The sequence below is a fragment of the Gopherus evgoodei genome, chromosome 14 (assembly GCF_007399415.2).
Source record: "Gopherus evgoodei ecotype Sinaloan lineage chromosome 14, rGopEvg1_v1.p, whole genome shotgun sequence".
Lineage (NCBI taxonomy): Eukaryota > Metazoa > Chordata > Testudines > Testudinidae > Gopherus > Gopherus evgoodei.
This window is the reverse complement of record NC_044335.1, coordinates 17,872,807-17,893,472: the sequence shown is the minus strand read 5'-3', so window position 1 is coordinate 17,893,472 and position 20,666 is coordinate 17,872,807. Positions and strand designations below refer to the sequence as shown.

The 20,666-nt window shown below is 40.5% G+C and overlaps 1 protein-coding gene across 1 annotated transcript in view; it reads left to right on the top strand.

Annotated features, from left to right (window-relative positions):
* The first annotated feature begins 1,043 nt into the window (after positions 1-1,043).
* The window catches only part of LOC115634938 (brefeldin A-inhibited guanine nucleotide-exchange protein 2-like), a 56,434-nt gene continuing 36,811 nt past the window's right edge, over positions 1,044-20,666 (top strand). Inside the window, 8 exon segments of the mRNA XM_030532998.1 lie at positions 1,044-1,364; positions 10,848-10,878; positions 14,077-14,200; positions 15,393-15,539; positions 16,400-16,579; positions 17,471-17,690; positions 18,649-18,720; positions 20,043-20,194. Of these exon segments, the coding sequence (XP_030388858.1) occupies positions 1,226-1,364; positions 10,848-10,878; positions 14,077-14,200; positions 15,393-15,539; positions 16,400-16,579; positions 17,471-17,690; positions 18,649-18,720; positions 20,043-20,194 (1,065 nt within the window). The 5' untranslated portion in view covers positions 1,044-1,225.

Below are 20,666 nucleotides of genomic sequence, written 5' to 3'. Positions count from 1 at the left end.
GGAAACAGGGAGGGTGGAGTCCCTCTGTTTAGATTCACAGAGCTTGCTTCTGTATATCTCTCCAGGAACCCAGGGAGGGAACACCTGGAGGGGTGGAGGGGGAATGGAGATGGTTTATTCCCCTTTGTTGTGAAACTCAAGGAATCTGAGTCTTGGGGTCCCCTAGGGAAGGTTTTGGGGAGACCACAGTGAGCTAGGCACTGTATAAATCCCTGGCTGGTGGCAGCTTTACCAGGTCCAAGCTGGTAACTAAGCTTGGAGGTTCTCATGCTAACACCCATATTTTGGACGCTAAGGTCCAGATCTGGGAAAAATGTGATGACAGCTCCTTTAACAGGCAGTTGGCTTTTAGCTCATGCGGTACAGGCTCATGCACTATGCTCTAGAGGTTCCCTGGTTCAATCCCACACGTGGATGACAATTACAACAAAATGTCCCCAAACATTCATCGGTTAAATACAACTTTCTACCACCTAACTGTGTTCTGTTCTGATTTTGGGGGTTCAGTCCTATGGCAGAAGGAGTTCAAGGTCCTAAGAAGTAGTGATGTTGGCTTATGACATGATGTCATTGACTGAGAAGCAATGGTGTTGAGGTGTGCCATGTGGAGTCACTTCCTATTAGAGAGACAGTTCTCCCTTTGTGGTGACGGTGCCACACTGGTGCCTCCTGACTGTGGCTATGGCTACACTGCCATCGTAGCACAGGCTATGCCTACCCCTCCTAGCTAGCATGGGTAACTATCAGGGTTGCCAATTCTGGTTGGACGTATTCCTGGAGATTTAATCACAACACAGTTTTAAATTAAAGATGAATCTTTAATTCCCGGAGACTCCAGCCCAATCCTGCAGTGATGGCTGAAGCAGTGTGACATGGACGAGGGGGTACTTTCCCCTTTCCTCCTCTGCAGGCCCCCAGTTCTGACCTCATCATCAACCCAGACACGACGGCCACGCCTCTCCATCACACCACACCCACGCCCCCTCCCCTTTTCCTACCCCGCCCCCTCCGTCACCATTGGCAACTTTGTGAGGGGTCAGAGGTCACGCCGGAAGACTGGGGAAGGTAGAGTTGGAGGCGTCACGTGACGGATCCAATATGGCGGCGCCGTGTCCCTGCTGCTGTTGCCGCTTCTGAGGGAGTCGCGCCTCTTCCAGATCATGGGGCCCCAAAGCGGCCGGAGCCTTTGAGCCCCGTTTTCCTCCCCCGGCGGGGGCCTTCGGCCATGCAGCCCCCGGCCCGGGAACAGGACACCCGGACCAAGAGCATGTTCGTCTCCCGGGCCCTGGAGAAGATCTTAGCGGAGAAGGAGGCGAAGCGGTCCCCGTACGGCCAGCTGCGGAGAGCCTGCCAGGTGGCGCTGGGTGAGTCCGCGCCTGGCCCCGTTCCCCGGGGAGGGTGAGTCCGGATCGCCCCAGGTCCCCTGTATTCCCTGGGGGGGACATTCACCCTCCTTGGCAGCTGCGGGGACCCTGACAGGTGGCGCCGGGTGAGTCTGGATCAGGGTCACACTTCGCCTTCCTTTGGGGGGTGGCCATTTCCTTAGTGTGCCCCCGCCGCTGCAGGGGAGAGCCAGCCAGGTTGGCAGTTCCCTACTTCACCCCGCTGCGTAGAGCCAGCGTGCAGCCCGTCTCTGCCAATGGGCAGTGGCGTTATCAGTGACTGCGACTGTCATTAGTTACCATTCTGCAGGTTAATCTGCCACGTTGGATCTTCTTCGGTATCTGAGCAAACAGCCTGATTCTGGATCTTCCTGACGCTCAGAGACTCTGTTAGTCTCTGGACAAATTTGCTTAGGGGAAGGGAAATGAGGCCTTTTTTTTCCCCCTTAAACTCGAGAAAAGAACAAGATCCAATTGATTTACTTCTGATGTTAATGTAAAATGTAAATGCTGTCTGTGGATTCTTCTTAAACTAGTTCAGGGGCCATACAGCTGGAAACCAGGAGGGACTGTCAAAAAACTATCAACTTTAAGAGCAGTTCTAGCAATCAAGCTGATAATTCTTTGACATCTCTCTTATTCTTCAAATAATATGTTGGTTGAAAACTGTTAACTTTTCAGGCTTCTAGGTTGTGTCTGTAATGTTTTATTGAATTCCAAAAGTTCTTGAATTGACTGTGTTAGTGCAGAAGTCTCTTGCAACTATAATTCTTCTATATCAGCCAATTTATTGGATTTGGGGAAAGTTACAGTGTATAGGATAATGGAAATTAGAGTTTGGGCAGGAGAGGAAATGGCATTGGGTCAACCAGTCCAGTTTTTATGTTCAAAGTGACCTTTTTTTGTTTGTGTTCTTTAAAGGGATAACACCAACCTGAATTTTTTTAATCAATTAAGTTTCAGGTCCTACATTTACCCTGAAGTTACTTGTAAAGCCACAAAAACTGTAAAACCAAGTGTTGCTATTTTCGTTTTGTTACTTTTTTAGGTGTATTTCCCCTGGAGCTGTGTGAAATACATAATAGGTGGAAAGAATCACTGAGAAGGCAGGGAAAACAATGAAACTGAGTAGCCATGATATGCTGTCAGGTGCACTTTGTAAATAACACCCCCTTCCCCCGCCCTCCCCCCCCCCCAAAAAAAAAAGACACACACCACCCTAGCTCTACCTTACAGAAATATTCTGGAGCTAATTGTAGTAACAGTAGATTGGGAGGTGGGATCAGGAATCAGGTGCAAATGTGTTTTTGATTTTTTTTAAAGCTGACTATTTCTGTTTTGCGGTGATAGTATTATATGTATTACCTTAGCGACCCCAGACTCAGAAACACCAATGAGGATTTGGGCTCCATTGTGCTGGGTGCTGTACAGATGCACATGAAAAAATAATCTATGCCCCGAAGAGTTCACAATCTAAAGTGCCAATCCTAGAATTGGATTTGTATATAGGCACAGGAGTGTGCACTGATCCAGTTGTAGGTCTGTTGTCTAAAGTAGTAAGATGCAACAGCTGTGATAAGTAGCATGTTTCTGGTTCTTAAAAATGTGTTTAATAAACAAGATATTAATAATATGGGTAATACAGTACTAGCTACCAGTAGATGTATTGATCTTGGTTTGACTATTTATGATACTTGAAGTAAAACAAAAAACTGAAATCTTGTGATGTTAATTATGTGCGGGAACCCAATTTCATTGTACTCATCTTTCATGGAATTCTTTCTACTAGTGAATAATTGATAAAATGATTGTCTAGTTTCCTTTTGTTAAACTGCAAATATCAAAAAGTACTTAAAACGAGGGGTCAAAGACAATAGGGCTCTTAATAAAATTCCCTGTGGCTCAGGCCAAGAAAAGAATGATATAAATGAATTTGGAACTAATTTCTTGTGTCATTGCACAAAGACTGTCTTTGGGGGAAACTGGTGGTAATGGTTAACGTGAAGCTGACTTTGTTTCCAGACCTGTGTCAGGGACAAAGTTGGGCCTGGGCAGATGATAATCTATTGCCCAACTATCCCTGCTCATGTAGAGCCTTGGTTGCTACACTGAAGGAATCTCTCCAAGTTACGTTTGGTGAGTGTTGCCAAATAACTTTTTCAGCAGCAACATGAATACATTCCCCTCTATTTATGCATCCAGGTATTAATACTTCACTTACTAAATCTTACTTCATATCAGATGTCCTCCTTTCTATTCCAGGTGAAGGAAAATAAGTTACATTGGAGTTCATTGGTGTAATTCACAATTAATGAATCTTAAACTCTTTAACATGATTATTTTTAAATGACAAAACTATGCAGCCAACCCAGTAGCAGATGAATGCATAGGAAATCTCACATGTACCTACACTTCACCTTTTTAGTTGTGTATGAACACATTAACTAAATTGACTCTAAAATCAAAGTTAGGTAGGACTGTACAGTTGTTCCTTGTCCTGTTTAACCTTAAGCTGCAGTGACCTTGAACAAACATCTGTGTGGTGTAGGATACAATTTACAATCTGGCTAGTTAACATAGTTAACGTGGTGAAACAAAACCTCTCAGTTTTACACTGTCTTCACCAGACTTCCCATATGGGGTTGTGTGTGTATGTAACAGCTGTTATAACCCCAACATAGTCAATATGGGTCATTTGAAAACCAAAAAACAGACTCTTTCCTCCAATCTTTCCCTTTTTCTAGTTAAGACAAGTGCTAAGTTGTCTTGACCAGTACTGGCTGAGAACAGGCAGGGTGTGCCTCCAAGCGGAGGGTCTTGCATCACCATCAGCAACTTTGTCTAGAAAGGCTGAGGAAAACATTTCCAGTAATATATGGAGATATACCTATCTCACAGAACTGGAGGGGACCCTGAAGGGTCATTGAGTCCTGCCTTCACTAGCAGGACCAAGTACTGATTTTGCCCCAGATCCCTAAGTGGCCCCCTCAAGGATTGAACTCACAACCCTGGGTTTAGTACGCTAATGCTCAAACCACTGAGCTATCCCTCCCTCCGTAAAACTATTCTGAATATTGAACATAGTTTTGAATTTCATTGCCACAGGACTGTCCAAGGCACAATCTTAATTATGTTAGCAAAATGCTCTGCATTTATATTAAAAAAACGAAAATCATCAGGCAGGGATTAGATTTAGCTGGCATACGGCACCAGTATCTCTCTAGTATGGCTTGAACAAACTGTGCAGAATTGAAGCTTTAATAGTTTGAAATAAAGTTTGTGGTCCTAATAGTTGCAAAGAAAATCACTTAAAGCCGACTGCCTGAGTCTGCAAATAAAAGCAGCTCAGAGGAATATGAAAATGCACTGTTCATTTAAAATGGTGTAAACTCTGAAGCCTAACATAACTGAAATCTCTTCATTAAGTGTCACTGCTGATTACATCATAGAAAGATTCAATTGTTTTAGGATTGTGGGCAGATCTTAAATTCCACTTCCCTTGCCTACTCTGACTTTTGCACCTCAGTGTTTTGAACAAATAAAATATGTCTGGCAAAATGCCAGTATGTTAAGCAAATTATTCCTATCCTAAAAGTGTAGTGTATGTGAAGAACATTCTACTGTAGTGCTATATGTTCAGGCCACCATGCAGTAAGGGCAAGCAGATGATTTATTAACATGTCCTTTATTAACTATGCAGTAACAATTTTATCAAGTTATTTCCCATTTATTTCAGCTTCCAGCACAACTTGTAGAGTCCTCTTAAAGTAGCTTTGCTTGTTCAGTCACTATATTCAGCATTCCTATCACTATGGCATCTAGACAGCAAAAGCAATAATCTTGTCTTTTATGGATTAACTTTGACTACTCCCTGTTTCTTCTTGAGTTAGCCTTTGTTACCTGACATTATTTGCCAAAATAGAAAGGAATCCACCTGGTTCAGCGTTTCTCTTCTGACTTTTGTTCCATAAAGGTGGATTTCAGATACCTTTTTTCTGACATTTCAAGATTTTTAAAGCATGAGGGGTAGGATTTTGTTAAAAATAGCCTCTTCTTCAGTGGACCTTCAGCCTCTATGTCTTTGGTTTCATATTGTCTTGCTTTTGTGACCAAAAATAATTTTATTTCTGTTAACAGTACAGAATCAGCAGAGCTTAGGGAGAGTGGGAAGGATTCTATTCTAGCTTGTGTGTCTGTAGCAGAACTGCTAGATTCTGGAATTAAAATGTAGCTATTGCTAGTGGTGATGCATGTGCCATAAAGCAAACGATTTGGCTCTTGGATTCCAGCCTGGATTTGCAGGGCTAGTAGTTAAAAATCCGTTTTCTTTGTAAATAGCTCAGTTATGTCAAAAGAGCGGCTCCCTGCATTCTTTATCCCTGATGAAATAATGCTCAGGAAGTTTGGTTGTAATCTTATTCTTTCAACCCATTTAAAGAGCTAAAATAATACAAGCCTTTCTCTTTTTTTAGAGGCCATGATTCTGGACTGCCTGTTTTCTGTTCCACTCCCCCAAGAGTATACTGTGGCATAGTCCATCTATTGAAAGAAGTAGGTTTGTCTTGGGCTGTTGCCAGTAGCATCGTGTGAGTTTGCCAGCAAAAGAAATTAATGTTATACATTATGTTCTCACCTTGACATTAGGCAAATCTCTTGATGTGGGGTATGTCCCAGAATGATTGATTTTTAAACTCACAAGCTTGTGTTGTGAAACTACTGTATCCTGCATTCAGTGGAATTTTACATAAGGGGATGCTGTCATGCCACAGAGGGGCCAGCATTTAACTCTTCTTACCCAATAGTGCTGTACAGAAAATGACATGGAATGTTTGTGGTGTGCTAGTACTATCACTATTTTACAGATGGTGTAACTGCAGTAGAGCAATTAAATGAATGGCCCAAGTTTCCACGGTGAGTCAGTCTCAGAGCCAGAACTGGAATTTAGCTAATCTTCCTCTTGATCCTAGAATGTCTCTGGACACTTCCTGAATGGGTCCTGCCATGCTTTAAATCTTGAGCTGAAGAGACTGTCTTACAGTAGATTCAGCTGCCTAATATTATGTCGTGTTTACAGCTTTTGCTTACTCTTCTGCATTATCCTTGAAACAGAATGCCTTATGCAATGACTGATGATAATAGATCTCAAATCATCAGCTCAAAAGTTCTGGAAAAATATATAGACTTGTATATTCAGTGAGTATTGGTGTACAGGATTTTAATACTAAAACTGTGTGGATATTAACTTTACTTCAGAATTGTGACGGGGAAACAGCTAGTATATGATTCATAATAAGGAGTGTATTTTGAGCCTTGAATACTGAGAAGCAAGGGAGCTTCCCTTGCTATCTGATGGAATACAGGAAGTAGCTAAGGCAAGTTCTATTCAGTTGGAAACGTCATTTTTCATCGGTCTGCAAACTTCAGTCTGGTATCTGCTGCAGCATTAGAGGGGAAAACAGACAGCTCTGATTTGATTACATGCAAGATAAATCAATTTAGTGGGAGAAGGAAACTCACAAACAAATCATTTGTTTCTATGTGGGAGATTGAGGGCTTATTTACATGGGGAAGTTATTTTCAGAATAAGGTAGGGTGTGAATTTAAAGTACTATAGCTAAGGCTACATTTTAGTCACAGGTATTTTTAGTAAAAGTCATGGGCAGGTCACAGGCAGTAAACAAAAATTCCCGGCCCGTAACCTATCCATGACTTTTGCTATATACCCCTAACTAAAACTTGGGCCGGGGGGCTGCAGGTGCTCGGGGATGCCCTAGGAGCTGCCTTTGTAGATGTAAACTAAACTGGAAAGAGGGAATCTTCTTCTGAGAATAAGAGTTACATGTGGAGTTATTCTGGAATGGCTATGCTGGTTAAATTCCTCACATAACCAAGCCCTTGCTTTACCTGCTGTTTGAGCCAAGAAGTGGCTAGCCTAAACAGTAGGAGATAAGCCTTCTTGTGTAAGAGTGATAGTGAGTAGTTTACATACAAGCATGACTGTTTCATAGAATAATTAACTCTGTGTAATTCTAACAAAATAAAAAGGTTAGTTGAAAGTAAGACTTAGCTGCTAAGTTCTTTTATGACAAAATGAGCATTAATGACCTCTACCAAACTCACTGACCATATGAGCTCTGTCTCCCCTGCCCCACCACCTTGGGCCTGTCATAAACAGATAGCTAAGGGTTAATGTTTTTTTACCTGTAAAGGGTTAACACAGGGAACCAAACACCTGACCAGAGGACCAATCAGGAAACAAGACTTTTCCAAATCTGGGTGGAGGGAAGTTTTGGGTGAGTTCTTTGTTCTTTGTCTTGTGTCTGTGCCCTCTCGGCTCTGAGAGTGATTTTTCTATCTCCAGGCTTTCTAATCTTCTGTTGCCAAGTTGTAAGTACAAGGATAGTAAGACAATAGGTTTATATTGTTTTCCTTTGTATTTACATGTGTGTAGTTGCTGGAGTGTTTTGAATTGTATTCTTTTTGGATAAGGCTGTTTATTCATTTTTTTCCCTTTAAGCAATTGACCCTGTATATTGCCACTTTGATACAGAGACTATGTATTATGTCCTTTTTCACTCTTTATATAAAAAGCTTTCTTTTTAAGACCTGTTGGAGTTTTTCTTTAGTGGGGACTCCAGGGAATTGAGTCTGCAGCTCACCAGGGAATTGGTGGGAGGAAGAAGTCAAGGGGAAAATCTCTTTGTGTTAGATTTACTAAGCCTGACTTTGCATACCCTCTGGGTGAGGGGGAGAGATTAGATCTCTCGGTACTTGTGTTTCCAGGACTGGAAGCAGGGAATCTCCTAGGGTCGTCCAGGGAGGGGAGCCTGGGAGGAAGTAACAAGGGGAGGGGGTTATTTCCCTTTATTGTAAGACTCAAGGCATCTGAGTCTTGGGGTCCCCCAGGGAAGGTTTTGGAGAGACCACAGGGAGCTAGGCACTGTATAATTCCTAGCTGGTGGCAGCCGTACCAGGTCCAAGCTGGTAACTAAGCTTGGAGGTTTTCATGCTAACACCCATATTTTGGATGCTAAGGTCCAGATCTGGGAAAAAATGTTATGACAGGGCTGCTGCGATAGTTTCATCTGGTAGACCATATAACCCAGCCCAATGTCTATCCCATCTCTCTCATACATGCTTAACTTTACTAATACGAGTGATCTCACTGAAGCCAATAGGACTATTCATGTGAGTAAAGTTAGTTTAATCAACACAGAGTATTGTTTATCTGGCTTTTGATAGCACTAGAAGGAGAAGCCACCACCTGTTAAACTATTTGTTTTTCTTTCTGAAATTTAAGATCTGATCAGCAAGCAATCATTTATTATCACTGAAAACATTGCAAAAATACTGCTTACAGCTGTGCCAGGTCTACACTGAAACCTGTTTGACAGGACCACTCAGCAGTCATCTCATAATAAAACTGAACTTCTATAGTTCCTGCCATCCAGGGAGCTCAATGCATTTTATACATTAAGCTGCACTGCCCACCTGTATCTCAACAGACCACATGGAAACAGGATAGTTAGCTATGACATACTATAGATCTCTTTACGTGCTTTTCAAGATCTTGCACTTCATTAACTTGAAGGATGTTACTCAGTCTTGCTGCTGCCTCTGATGCTATTCTGTGCAGAACAGGTAAGATATTGTCCAAAGAGTTCAGTCTGTTCTTGTGCCATTGCTCATTGCTGGAGTCTGTCCCTTCCCTTCCTTTAACCGCTGAACACATTGACCTGTGGTAGTGTGATATGGAAGGATAAATGTGGTATTAGGAGTCGAATGTCCCAAGTTCCAATCCTGGCTCTTTCGCTAACTGATCTTATGCAGGTCACTTCCTCTCTCTTCCATCTCCCCATGTGTAAAATGGGGATAATAGCACTAATTCACTTAACTACTTTACAGGCACCCTGAGGATTTATTCTTGTAATATGCTGTGTATAAATGCTAAATATATGTAAGGGATGTATAGTTGTCTGAAACACTGAAAGTTATAGTGCCAGTCAAAAGCATCTCTTGTTTAGCTGTGGCGTGTTTTACAATGAGATTCTGTAGCAAGTCCCCCATCTTGATCTAGTACAGACGTTAGAGAAAACCAGGTAGAAGCTTCTCCTTCCCCTCCCCACCACTCCCACCCCAGTCTCAGGGACTGCTTTTTGTTTACCCTAGCACTTCTCAGAAGTGTGAGAAATGTCTAAAGTTTGGGTGGACAAGGCCCAATTGTGGGTCAAATTGTAGGGAGGCTAAATGAGCTTGAGGGGTTGATTAGAAGGGCATTGGAATGAGAGAGAGCTGTTGAGTATGTAATATTGTTCAGAACTGTGGCACTGAGACATGGACAGAAGCTACAGAAACAGTGGGAGGAGGAAGGATCCAAGATTTAGAAAACGTCAATGTCCTTTTTTCTATAAAATGAGTCTAATATCACCTGGAAAGTTGGGAGGCCTAACTAGGTTGTTAAAGCATTTTGAGATCTTTGGGTGGAGAGCACTGTAAAAGTTCAAAATATAGTTCTGGAATAATAATGATCTATCATTTGTAACCCATCATTGGTGCCACAGTGTCACCAATACACGGTGACACGGTAACGTAAGTACATGAATCATGGAAATATGTATTCTGGGCTACTTGAGAAAGATTGGAGCGATGGCACCCAAGATTAATAATATTACCATGACACTGGAGGGGTCCATGGAAGAAATATATCTGACACCACAGAAATGTATCGCTATTTAAACATGGTGTTTTACAGACAACTACAGGCTCCAAGTGAAGGAGGTATGACGATAGCATTTGAGTCCTGGAATGCTCCTAGGAGCTCCTTGCGTTCCTCCGTTCACTTACTATTCCTTGCATAATATCACTCCTGAGAATGAGCAGAGTTATTAGGATACTCAGGTGACACCAAAGTCATCTGGATTTGTGCAGATCTAGTCCAAGGCTAATGACATTCCTCCAAAGGTGGTTTCGAAGAGCAAGTACAGAGTGAATTGCCCATTGTCCAGGATTATCACTTGAAACAAGTTAAGATGCCAATAGTATCCTGTCTGGGAGTTATGAGTATAAGGCTGCCATCTGTAGCTAGTGAAAATTAGGTCACTGTTAAAGTACTGGGATCTTAGATTATTATATGCTCTGATTTCACTGTGAGTGTGGTGTAAAGGCTAAGGTAACATTTGCCGTGTATACTTCGGATTGGTGATGAGGTTTGCTGTATTGACACTCCTGAAAATTTACTGTATTTAAAAAGTTCTGCTGTTAGTGTACATCCAAGCAGATTTATTTATGTTTGGAAACTTTGTTTAATATACAATAGAAAGAATAGCAGACACTAATGATATATAACTTCTAGTTTTGAGACTAGTTTACTTCGTGACAACTGGCATGTACATTCAGAAGGTGTAAGCACCATTTCCGTTGAATGTTGCGGTATCTTCATTGTTCTGCCTTTTCTTTTTTTCCTAGATGAAATAAAAGCAGATCTAGAAAAACAAAGGTAAGTTCTTAATACAACTGATAGCAACTTCTCTTGCTGCTATTTGTCAAAGATTGCACAGTAGTGAGTGTGCAAGTATCTGAGCAGCAATTTTTGCAAAGTACAAACAAGCTAGCTTATTGGGGAGAGTTTGAATAGCTTTGGTACTATCTGTGTAAGGAAACCTGTATGTGGAGAGTACTAATTATGTAATGCTCGTGGTTGTGGGTAATCAAATCGTAACTGCCAGCACATTTCATTACAGATAACTGCCACATTTCTGAAGGATGCCAATTCTTCACTTCCTTTCGTTAGCTAGGTTTGACTCTTAATAGTCATGACTTAACCATATTTGTTCATAGAAAATCCTAGTCTCTCTTCTTTTTTTGGTTTTGTGTTCAGTAATGCATGGTTTTAGTTGTTTTGATCACAAATGCTGGTCTGCGATAACATTTAATTAGCTACAGGTCAGCCAAGTCACTCGATTTCTTTCCAACATTAGCAACTGTGTGAATCAGTGTTGTTACATCATATCTAGCTGTCTGTCTGTCTGTGTCTCTCTCTCTCTCTGAGATGGTATACCCAGATTAATAGTATCTTAATGGGAAAATCTTTACGTTCTATACATTCCACAGTATGTTAGGATGGGGTTTTGGAGTTGGATGGGGATAAGCTGACAAATGGTAATGTTCTAAAACTTAATAAAGCGGAATCTAATAAAATATTTAAGCAATACTGTACCTAAATTGTTAGTAACAGCTAGAGATGGCTTTCGTGGAAAAAAATAAGAGTGCGTGCACCTGCTTAGGATCTAAGTGCAAAATTAAAAGTACTTCCCAAAAGATTCTTACATTTCTTGGTGGTATAGGGAGGGGGAATTCAGGACCAACAGAAGATGTTTGAGTCTCTAAGACTGATCTTTCCCGAATTGTATCAAATTTAATTGTATTTCCTTTAGAAATGAAGTTTCAATATGAACATCAAAATATAATCTGAGAGCTGTAGTTTTTCTCTTTGAATTAAGAGCAGATTTATGGCCATATAAAAATTCAGTAGTCATCTGAATCTGTGAATCACAAACTGAGTGGAAAATTGGAGAGATTAATTGTCAAGGCCTATTTTCCTGTTAATCCTAAGAGAAGCTGTACTTAGTGAAACACTCTGACAGGAGTAAAGAGCAAGATGAAAAGCACTACTAATTCCTAAATGGATAAATGGCAGTTAAAATTTATTTGCACACTTGAGTCCTAATCTTCAGCTAGTTTATATGTCATGGTTTCACAGATTTACATCCATGGTGTCTGTAAATCAGTTTCCAAAATCGTCGCTGGCTTTTTCTCTTGCTCTGCTACCTGCCAAGAATAAAAATGTCCATCTCAGTCTCAATATTTGTTTTCAGATTGCCAGTTCGGAAATACAAGGAATTCATAAAGGTCTCTTTAAAAAAAAATTAGCAAACACATGGTCTGCTGGCCAATGACTGAACACTTTTCCATTTATTAGCATTTTCACTTCTCATAATGTTGCTTGTTGTTTAAAATATTTCAAGTAAAGTCACCAGTTCCCCAGAAAGCTTCACATGGTCTCTATAGAGCTACTCTCCGTTATCACCAAGATTGTAGAATTGTAAGACTGGAATGGACCTTGAGAGGTCTTCTAGTCCAGTCCCCTGCACTCAAGGCAGGAATAAGTATTATCTCTAGCCATCCCTGACAGGTATTTGTCTATCCTCTCTTAAAAATCTCCGATCATGGACATTCTACAATTCTCCGGAGCAATTTATTCTAGTGCTTAACCACTCTGACAGTTAGGAAGTTTTTCCTAATGTCCAACATAAACTGCTATTGTTGCAATTAAGTCATTTGCTTCTTGTCCTATCCTTAGAGGTTAAGGAGAACAATTTTTCTCCCTCCTCCTTGTAACAACCTTTTATGTACTTGAAAACCATTGTTATGTCCCATTCTCTCCCCTCCTCACCACCCAGTCTTCTCTTCTCCATACTAAACCCAATTATTTCAATATTCTCTCATAAGTCACGTTTTCTAGACCTTTAATCATTTTTGTTGCTCTCCTTGGACTTTCTCCAATTTGTCCACAACTTTCCTGAAATGTGGCACCCAGAACTGGACACTACTCCAGTTGAGACCTAATCAGCATGGAGTAGAGCAGAATAATTACTTCTCATGTCTTGCTTACAACACTCCTGCTAATACAGCCCAGAATGATGTTTGATTTTTTTTGCAATACGGTTACACTGTTGACGCTCATGTAGCTTGTACTCCATTATGACCTCAGATCCCTTTCCACAGTACTCTTCCCTAGGCAGTCATTTCCATTCCCCCCTCCTCCTCCCAGCAGCTTGTTACTCTGTCAAAGAAGGCTATTAGATTGGTTTGACATCATTTGTTCTTGACAAATCCAAGCTGACAGTTACTTATCACCTTAATATCTTCTAGGTGTCTGCAAGTTGATTGCTTAATTATTTCTCCACTATCTTTCTGGGTACTGAAGTTAAGCTGACTGGTCTGTAATTCCCTGGATTGTCCTTATTCCCCTTTTTTATAGATTTGACACTGTATTTGTCCTGTGGAATCTCACGGATCTTCCATGACTTTTAGAAGATAATCGCTAATGGCTCAAATATCTCCTCAGTCAGCTCCTTTCTTCTAGGATGTATCTCATCAGGCCCCGATGATTTGAAAACAGTAATTCTTAACTTTCCTATTTTAGCCTCTGAGCCTACCTCATTTTCACTGGCTTTCATTAAGAGATTTCCAACTGCTACTAAACTTTTTGGTGAAAACTGGAGGGAAAAAAGTTATTTAGCACTTCTGCCATTTCCACATTTTCTGTTATTGTCCGCCCCTCTTCTCCCCCCCGTGAAATCAATTGTTGAATTAGTGGGCCTGGTTTTTCTCTTACGTGTACTAGTATAAATGGAGAGTAATTCCACTGAAACCACAATGGCTTAAAATAATATAGGCGAAAGGAGAATTTGACTGTATGCTATTTGTGATGAGGGATGTATCAAAATGAATAGCTGTAATATAAGAAAACTGAAGTTGGATTGTAAAGTAGGTTGAGTCTTCAGGGTTTAAAAATATATTCAGTTTGTGGGGAGAAACTTGCATCCCATTTACATGCTGCTCTGCGCCACTTATATCTGCTTTAATTTTGAAGAGGGTGAAAATGTAGTATTTTTTTTTCCTCTTAAACTAGGCAAGGCGCTGTCTCTCCACCAAAAGCAAACTTCATAGAAGCAGATAAGTATTTCCTTCCGTTTGAGCTGGCCTGCCAATCAAAGTCCCCACGCATTGTCAGTACCTCACTAGACTGCTTGCAGGTAAGTATTCTGTTTAAACGGGAATAGCGTGAGGTATTATGGGCAAAATAGCAGGTCTAAAATCTTGTCCTTTTTATTAGTAATCGTGACAGTGAAGGAGTGAATTTAGCCAGAACATGTGCAATTGCTCTGACAAAAATCATTCTGTATTTACTCCTGCTGAAATTCTGTGCCACTGCACAATGGAGAATTAATGTTTTCTGCAACATTTTATCCTCTCTCTGTCCCACACACCCCTACCTCCCAGAACTCCTGCCGGCCATCAGCCCCGCAGCTGGGGTGCCAGGAGTATGATTATATTGTGTTGTTTTGTCAAAGCAACACATCATTTTTCAGAATTTTAAAATACTGTGCACAGAATTTTTATTTTTTTGGTGCAGAATTTCCCCAGGAGTAATTTATATACGTAAATAACACAAAATAGGGCTTTACGAAACTTGGCTGAGGAATCTTGCTGTGATCTGAAAGCTTGTCCCCAAAAGATCCTTTTCAGCTGCCTTTCTTGAAGCAGTTTTTGAACTAAAGAAGCATGTGTCTGCTTTAGCTTTTCAGGCACTTCACCATTTTACATAAAGTGGTAAAGCATTCTCTATAAAGATTTGTAGGTGGAAACTAGCATTCCTAATGGGGCCATTGTATTAAATCCTTAAATTGCCTTGTCGCACCAACTAGAAGTCAGTTGGAGTTTTGGGTGCAGGATCAGGGCCTCTGATTATTGTCCTTTTTTTATCAGCTGTTTCTAATAATTTAAAAGGGCTTTTTCAGGAATTTCACTTTTTAAGCAGACTTGCTCTTTCTGGAGTGTTAAAAATAACTCCAAAAACCAAAACTTGTTTGTTATAGCAGAAAATTTTGCTAATGCACATTTGTATTCTATTGACTATAATATGGATTGGCATGAAGTCCTTTTATGAGGGCATTTTGTATCTACCTGCTCATTGCTGGTACACAGCTTGCAAATGAGACATTAAGCTGTTTAACTTTTAAAGCTTTGGTTGGCTGACATATGGACAGTCCAAGCCTACATGTGACTCAGCCTGGTCTGGCTCATATTTGTGCTGTCAGCAAAGTTGAACATTGTCTTGTAGGAGGCTGTAATTGGTTAGGAGAACCATATACAAAAATATCTTCCTGCGCTGTATTGCAGGTGTCTTGTAACTGACAATGTGTATTCTCTATTCTCTCCACTTAGAAACTCATTGCATATGGACATATCACTGGCAATGCTCCAGATAGTGGAGCTCCTGGAAAGCGCCTGATTGACCGGATAGTTGAGACCGTTTGCAATTGCTTTCAGGGTCCTCAAACAGATGAGGGAGTGCAGTTACAAATAATTAAGGTATTTCCGTTCACTATTTTCTAAAGTTTGTTTTAGGAATTTGTTTGCTTAATGGAAAGTTCGTTCCATCTTGCATGTTACACTGCAGCAATAGAATTCCTAAATCTGAAAGCCTGTGTAAGGGCCAGATTCTTCACCTGCTTACACTTTATGCAGTCTCGTTGATTTCAATGGGGTTTTCGAAGGGTATAAACTGGTAAGGAATGGGGACTATAAATCTATTTCTTTTGATAAAAAGTAAAACAAATTGATCAGCAATTGCTTGACACTATAAAATTAGAGGCATATATGTCAGTGGCTCAGTAGATATTAGTCCACCATGCACTCTGCTCAGAATATCTGGCATGCTATAGTAGCATCACTAGTCTGGTTCTGGTCCAGGAATATTAGGGTATTGCAGGTGAGAGCAGAAGTTTGCTTGGTGGAGATCTAATAATTTGATGCCAAATGTTAAAGCTTCCATTGGTCAAAGAAAGGAATCTGTGACTGATTGTGAAGGTGGAGAGAGTCCTTATTTTCGTTACAATATGTCGTCTTTGATGCAAACATTGACATACTTTTAAAATAACTCCATGGAATAGATCATTTGATATCTCCAATCTCTTTACAAATTTCAGCTATAAAATCATAGGGTTAGAAAAGATTGTAGGGTTTGTTGTGTAAACTTCCTCCAATCAAATTTTGATTTCAAAGAAATAGTCTTTTATAAAGGTAGATTGGAGTAGACTTATATTCCATAACAAAGCCACAGCCTACTTATAGGCTTTACACTTACCTGTGTAAATGTTCTAAAATATGGTTGTTCCTACTTATTTAGATTTGTCTTACTCTGTGTGTAATGGTTTTTGTTTGTTTTTTAGGCTCTTCTTACTGCTGTGACGTCTCCATATATAGAAATTCATGAAGGAACTGTCCTTCAGACTGTTAGAACCTGTTACAACATCTATCTAGCCAGTAAAAATCTCATTAATCAGACTACTGCCAAGGCTACCCTCACTCAGATGCTGAATGTTATTTTCACCCAGATGGAGAATCAAGCTGTATGTCATTATTGCCTTCACCAATCCATCTTCTTTAATGTTTAGCCTTGAAAAATGAACGCGCTACTCTACTTTTTTTGTGTGCTGTTTTGATACAATATCTCTTGCTCGGTAGTAAAGAAAATCTGGGCCAAATTCTGATTTGAAATGTGTTACTGATAACAGAATTTGACCCTGTAACTTATGCTTAACAGAGCTGCATAAAGAAATAGGGGCACACTCTAGAATAAAGCTTCCTCCCCCGACCACTACAAAAGGACATTTTATTCTGGATTTGCCCTCAGAGAAATTGTACTCTTCTTGACATTTAAAAAAACAAAAAAACAAAAAAACATAGCTCTATTGATCTTTGCTAATCAAATACCATACATGCAGGCATACTTACAAAAATATTTGGTTTGATCTTCAAAATAAAGCAGTTCATTACACAAGCAAAGTATAGAGGAGACTTTAGACAAATGCAGATGTAACTTTTTATTAAACATGATTAGTGAATCAACTCCGTAATAATCAAAATTTGAAAGGGAAAAACAGGGCTCAAATCTGAAGGGGGTTATGTTATGCAAAGCTAATCTGTCAAGTGTAATAAAGCAGCTTGAATAAAATTTAAGATGAAAAATCCACAGAGCTTGTAGCTAGAGCAGAAAGATTGGTTTCTAATTAAAGCAGAGGTAGTGAATAGGCAGACCGAGGGGTTTTTTATTATTTTTCTTCTTCTTCTCTGGAGTCGGTACCTTGACTAAGAAATTTGGACCTGGCCAAAAAATAGACTACCTCTGCCTTAGTGTGAACTTGGTGTATTTCACTGTCTGATGCTTAAGTTATGTGTTAAACATCTCTTTGCTCTATTAAGGGGTGGTTTTGGAGAAGTAGTATTACTTTGTTTTTTAGATACAAGAGGCCAGAGAATTAGAAAAAACAAATCAACAAAAATCCCAGTCTCCCATGATTCAGGATGTTGCAAGATCTCCGAAGATTAATCTGCTACGACGCAGCCAACAGGAAGGGAAACCCTCAACCCCTGAAAACACAGACTTAACAAATGGCGAGCCTGAGAGAACCGAAAATGCAGACCAAAAGCCAGAAAGAGATCTGACTCCTTCTGTCTCCGGTACATAAGATCATGTTGCTTGTGCTGACTTGCAGTAAAATAAGTTGCCCACAGGGGTAACTCTAAGTATATCCCTATATGTTCTTTAAACTCCCATCTTTTTTTAATGGCTCATTAAATCATGAAAATAACACTGCCTTTCTTTTGGCAGTCAGGTCTGTCTCCCCTCTCCTCCCTCCTGTTCTTTACTTTGGAGCACAACCCACCATGGCTCTAATTTCTTGGTGTGGAAAAGCATGATCATGTTAGGGAAGTTGTTGAAATGGGGGGTTTACTTCCCATAAGTGCAAGTCTTATCTAGCTCTGTAACTGCCAAGACCAATATTCTGGGATAACGCATTTACAGCATTTGTCTTGCAGACTTGTCAGTGAAAGCGGATAGATATCCTTGGGACTCAAACATTTTCTTTACCAAAGTATAACCACTTTAAAATGAGTGAAATATTAGTCTTGGACTACTTGGTAATATAAAATCTGTATGTGCAGAGTTGTGCTGGGTTTTGACTTCTTGTTTTCAGTTGGGGGGTAAATGGGGGTAGGGGAGGAGGAATGGAGAAGGTGAGGTAAGGTGTCTAGAAACAGCCAAAGCTAGTTGAAAGTCTTACGGGGAAAAAAATAGGATATGAGCATCTACTTCAAAGATTTTCATAATGCCACACACAAGGGTCAGAATTAAGACTGCATCTGCAACCTCCATTTGGGCATTTCTTAATCTTTGCTTGACTTTCATACTTAATGTTCGTTACTGTAGGTATTTTATTATATTCGGTAAAATAGTACTATTAGCAAATCTGTGCTTATTCAATAATATTTGACCGTAGTAAACACAATGTAGTGTTACCCACATAGTGTGGTGGGGAGTGTGTGTATAAAATGCGTTTTTAAAAGAAAACACTAAATTGCAGTATTCTTCTTACCTCCCTCACAAAAAATCCTATTTCTTGGCATATTTAATCAGAGGAAAGCACTGATGGAGGCAAGGAAATGGTTACAGCCATTCTGAAGGATGTGGTCGTATCAGCTGTTAAAGGTAAAACTTTATCGGAAGAACCTTTCCCAAGTAAACATATATATTTATCCAGCTTTTGCCTTGTGCTTTTAGAAGTATGGAATGCCTTTTTCCTTAAGAATTTATTTTGAGATCCACAGATGTTGTCGAGCCTAGTGACGCCTGTAATAGGAACATTGTCAATACCCTCCCGTGTACAGTAACGCCTCACTTAGTCGTCCCGGTTAACATTGTTTCATTGTTACGTTGCTGATCAATTAGGGAACATGCTCAGTTAAAGTTGTGTAATGCTCCCTTCTGACGTCTTTTGGCAGCTGCCTGCTTTGTCTGCTGCTTGCAGGAAGAGCAGCCCGTTGCAGCTAGCTGGTTGGGGCTTGGAACCAGGGTGGACCAGCAGCCCCCCATCAGCTCCCTGTTCCCATAAATTCCCTGTGCAGCAGCTGCCCAGCAGGCTAGCAGTTGCAGCTGTCCCTCCTCCCCGCCACGTGCTGCTCCTGCCCTCTGCCTTGGAGCTGATCCCGAGACTTCTGCTTGCTGTGGAGGGGGGACGGAAGGAAGAGGGGGGCTAATGTCATGGTGTCTTCCTCCCTCCGTCCCCCCGCTTCTGCACCCCGCTTACCCCATCTTCCATAGAGCAGGGGGACATACCAGGTCTCAGGACGGAGGGAGTTTGCAGCAGCTGCCTTCTCAGCAGGCTGATCTAATTAACATGGCAGTGTAATTAAAGGAAATGTGCATATCTCCATTTCTGCTGCCCTGTGCAGAGAGAGGGTTAACCTTTTGAGAGCTCAGCCAATTGCTAGTTCATCATTTAGCAGTAAGGGAAATATCCCACCCTCTGACTCCTCCACCTCAACCAAGCTTCACAGTCATCACTGTGTACCAGTATTAAATTGTTTGTTTAAAACTTTGTGTGTGTGTGTGTGTGTGTGTGTGTGTGTGTGTGTGTGTGTGTGTGTGTGTGTGTGTGTGTGTGTGTGTGTGTGTGTGTGAAAAAATTTCCCTGGAACCGAACCTAACTTCATTCACGTTAATTCTTATGGGGAAATTGGATTCGCTTGCCATCGTTTCGCTTAAAGTCACATTTTTCAGGGACATAACTACAACGTTAAGTGAGGAGTTACTGTATCACAGTAACCCTTCCTCTGGCTAAAGCTGAGACAAACTCCCTCTAGCCGATTAGTGCTGCTCTTGTCCATCAACCACAAGAGTGTCACCTGTGCACCCTAAGAATTTGTATGACATTGATATTTTAGTGAATTTTTATTGCAAGTATTTATTTGGGCTTTTCATTTTTTTTTATTTTATTTTATTTTTTTTTATTTATTTTTTTTAATTTTAAGTGGCTGAAGAAAAGCATGTTGCAACTGAAACAGCTACTCTCCCATCTGAATTAGAAGCAGTGGATCTTGCCCCTGCTGCTGGTATTAATGAAAATGTACAAACGAATGGAATTCCAGATGATAGACACTCTGTCTCCTCCACGGATAATCTGGTAAAAACAAAAAACCTAGACTCTTGATTTTCTTTTGGGGGAAAAAGATCAATCAAAGTATGCAAAAGGACAGCATTTGGTATTGTAAAATTGGGTGTGGAACAGTATGTTCTTAATTTTTGCTTTGCTACCTGAAAGTTTGCATTATAAGAGCATGAAAGTAAGATCAGGTTGCATTGTTTTCATATGAGTGCTGTGGTCTGAATAGTGATAAAATAATCTCATTTCTGAATGCCTGTAGATATTAATGTGTCCACATAATTAGTCTGTCTCAATACCTGGATCCTAGTGACTTTCACTCTTTCATCTGAAAATTTGGAATTCTTTTTGATAGGTAACTTGGAAAAACAACCCTTTCAAATATATAGTGAGTTAGAAGGGGCTGTAAGAATAAAAATTAAGTGCACTTACTTATATTACTAGCATCTTAGGGGTTGTCTAAATGAAGATGTAGTTCGTGTCAGTCTGGGCT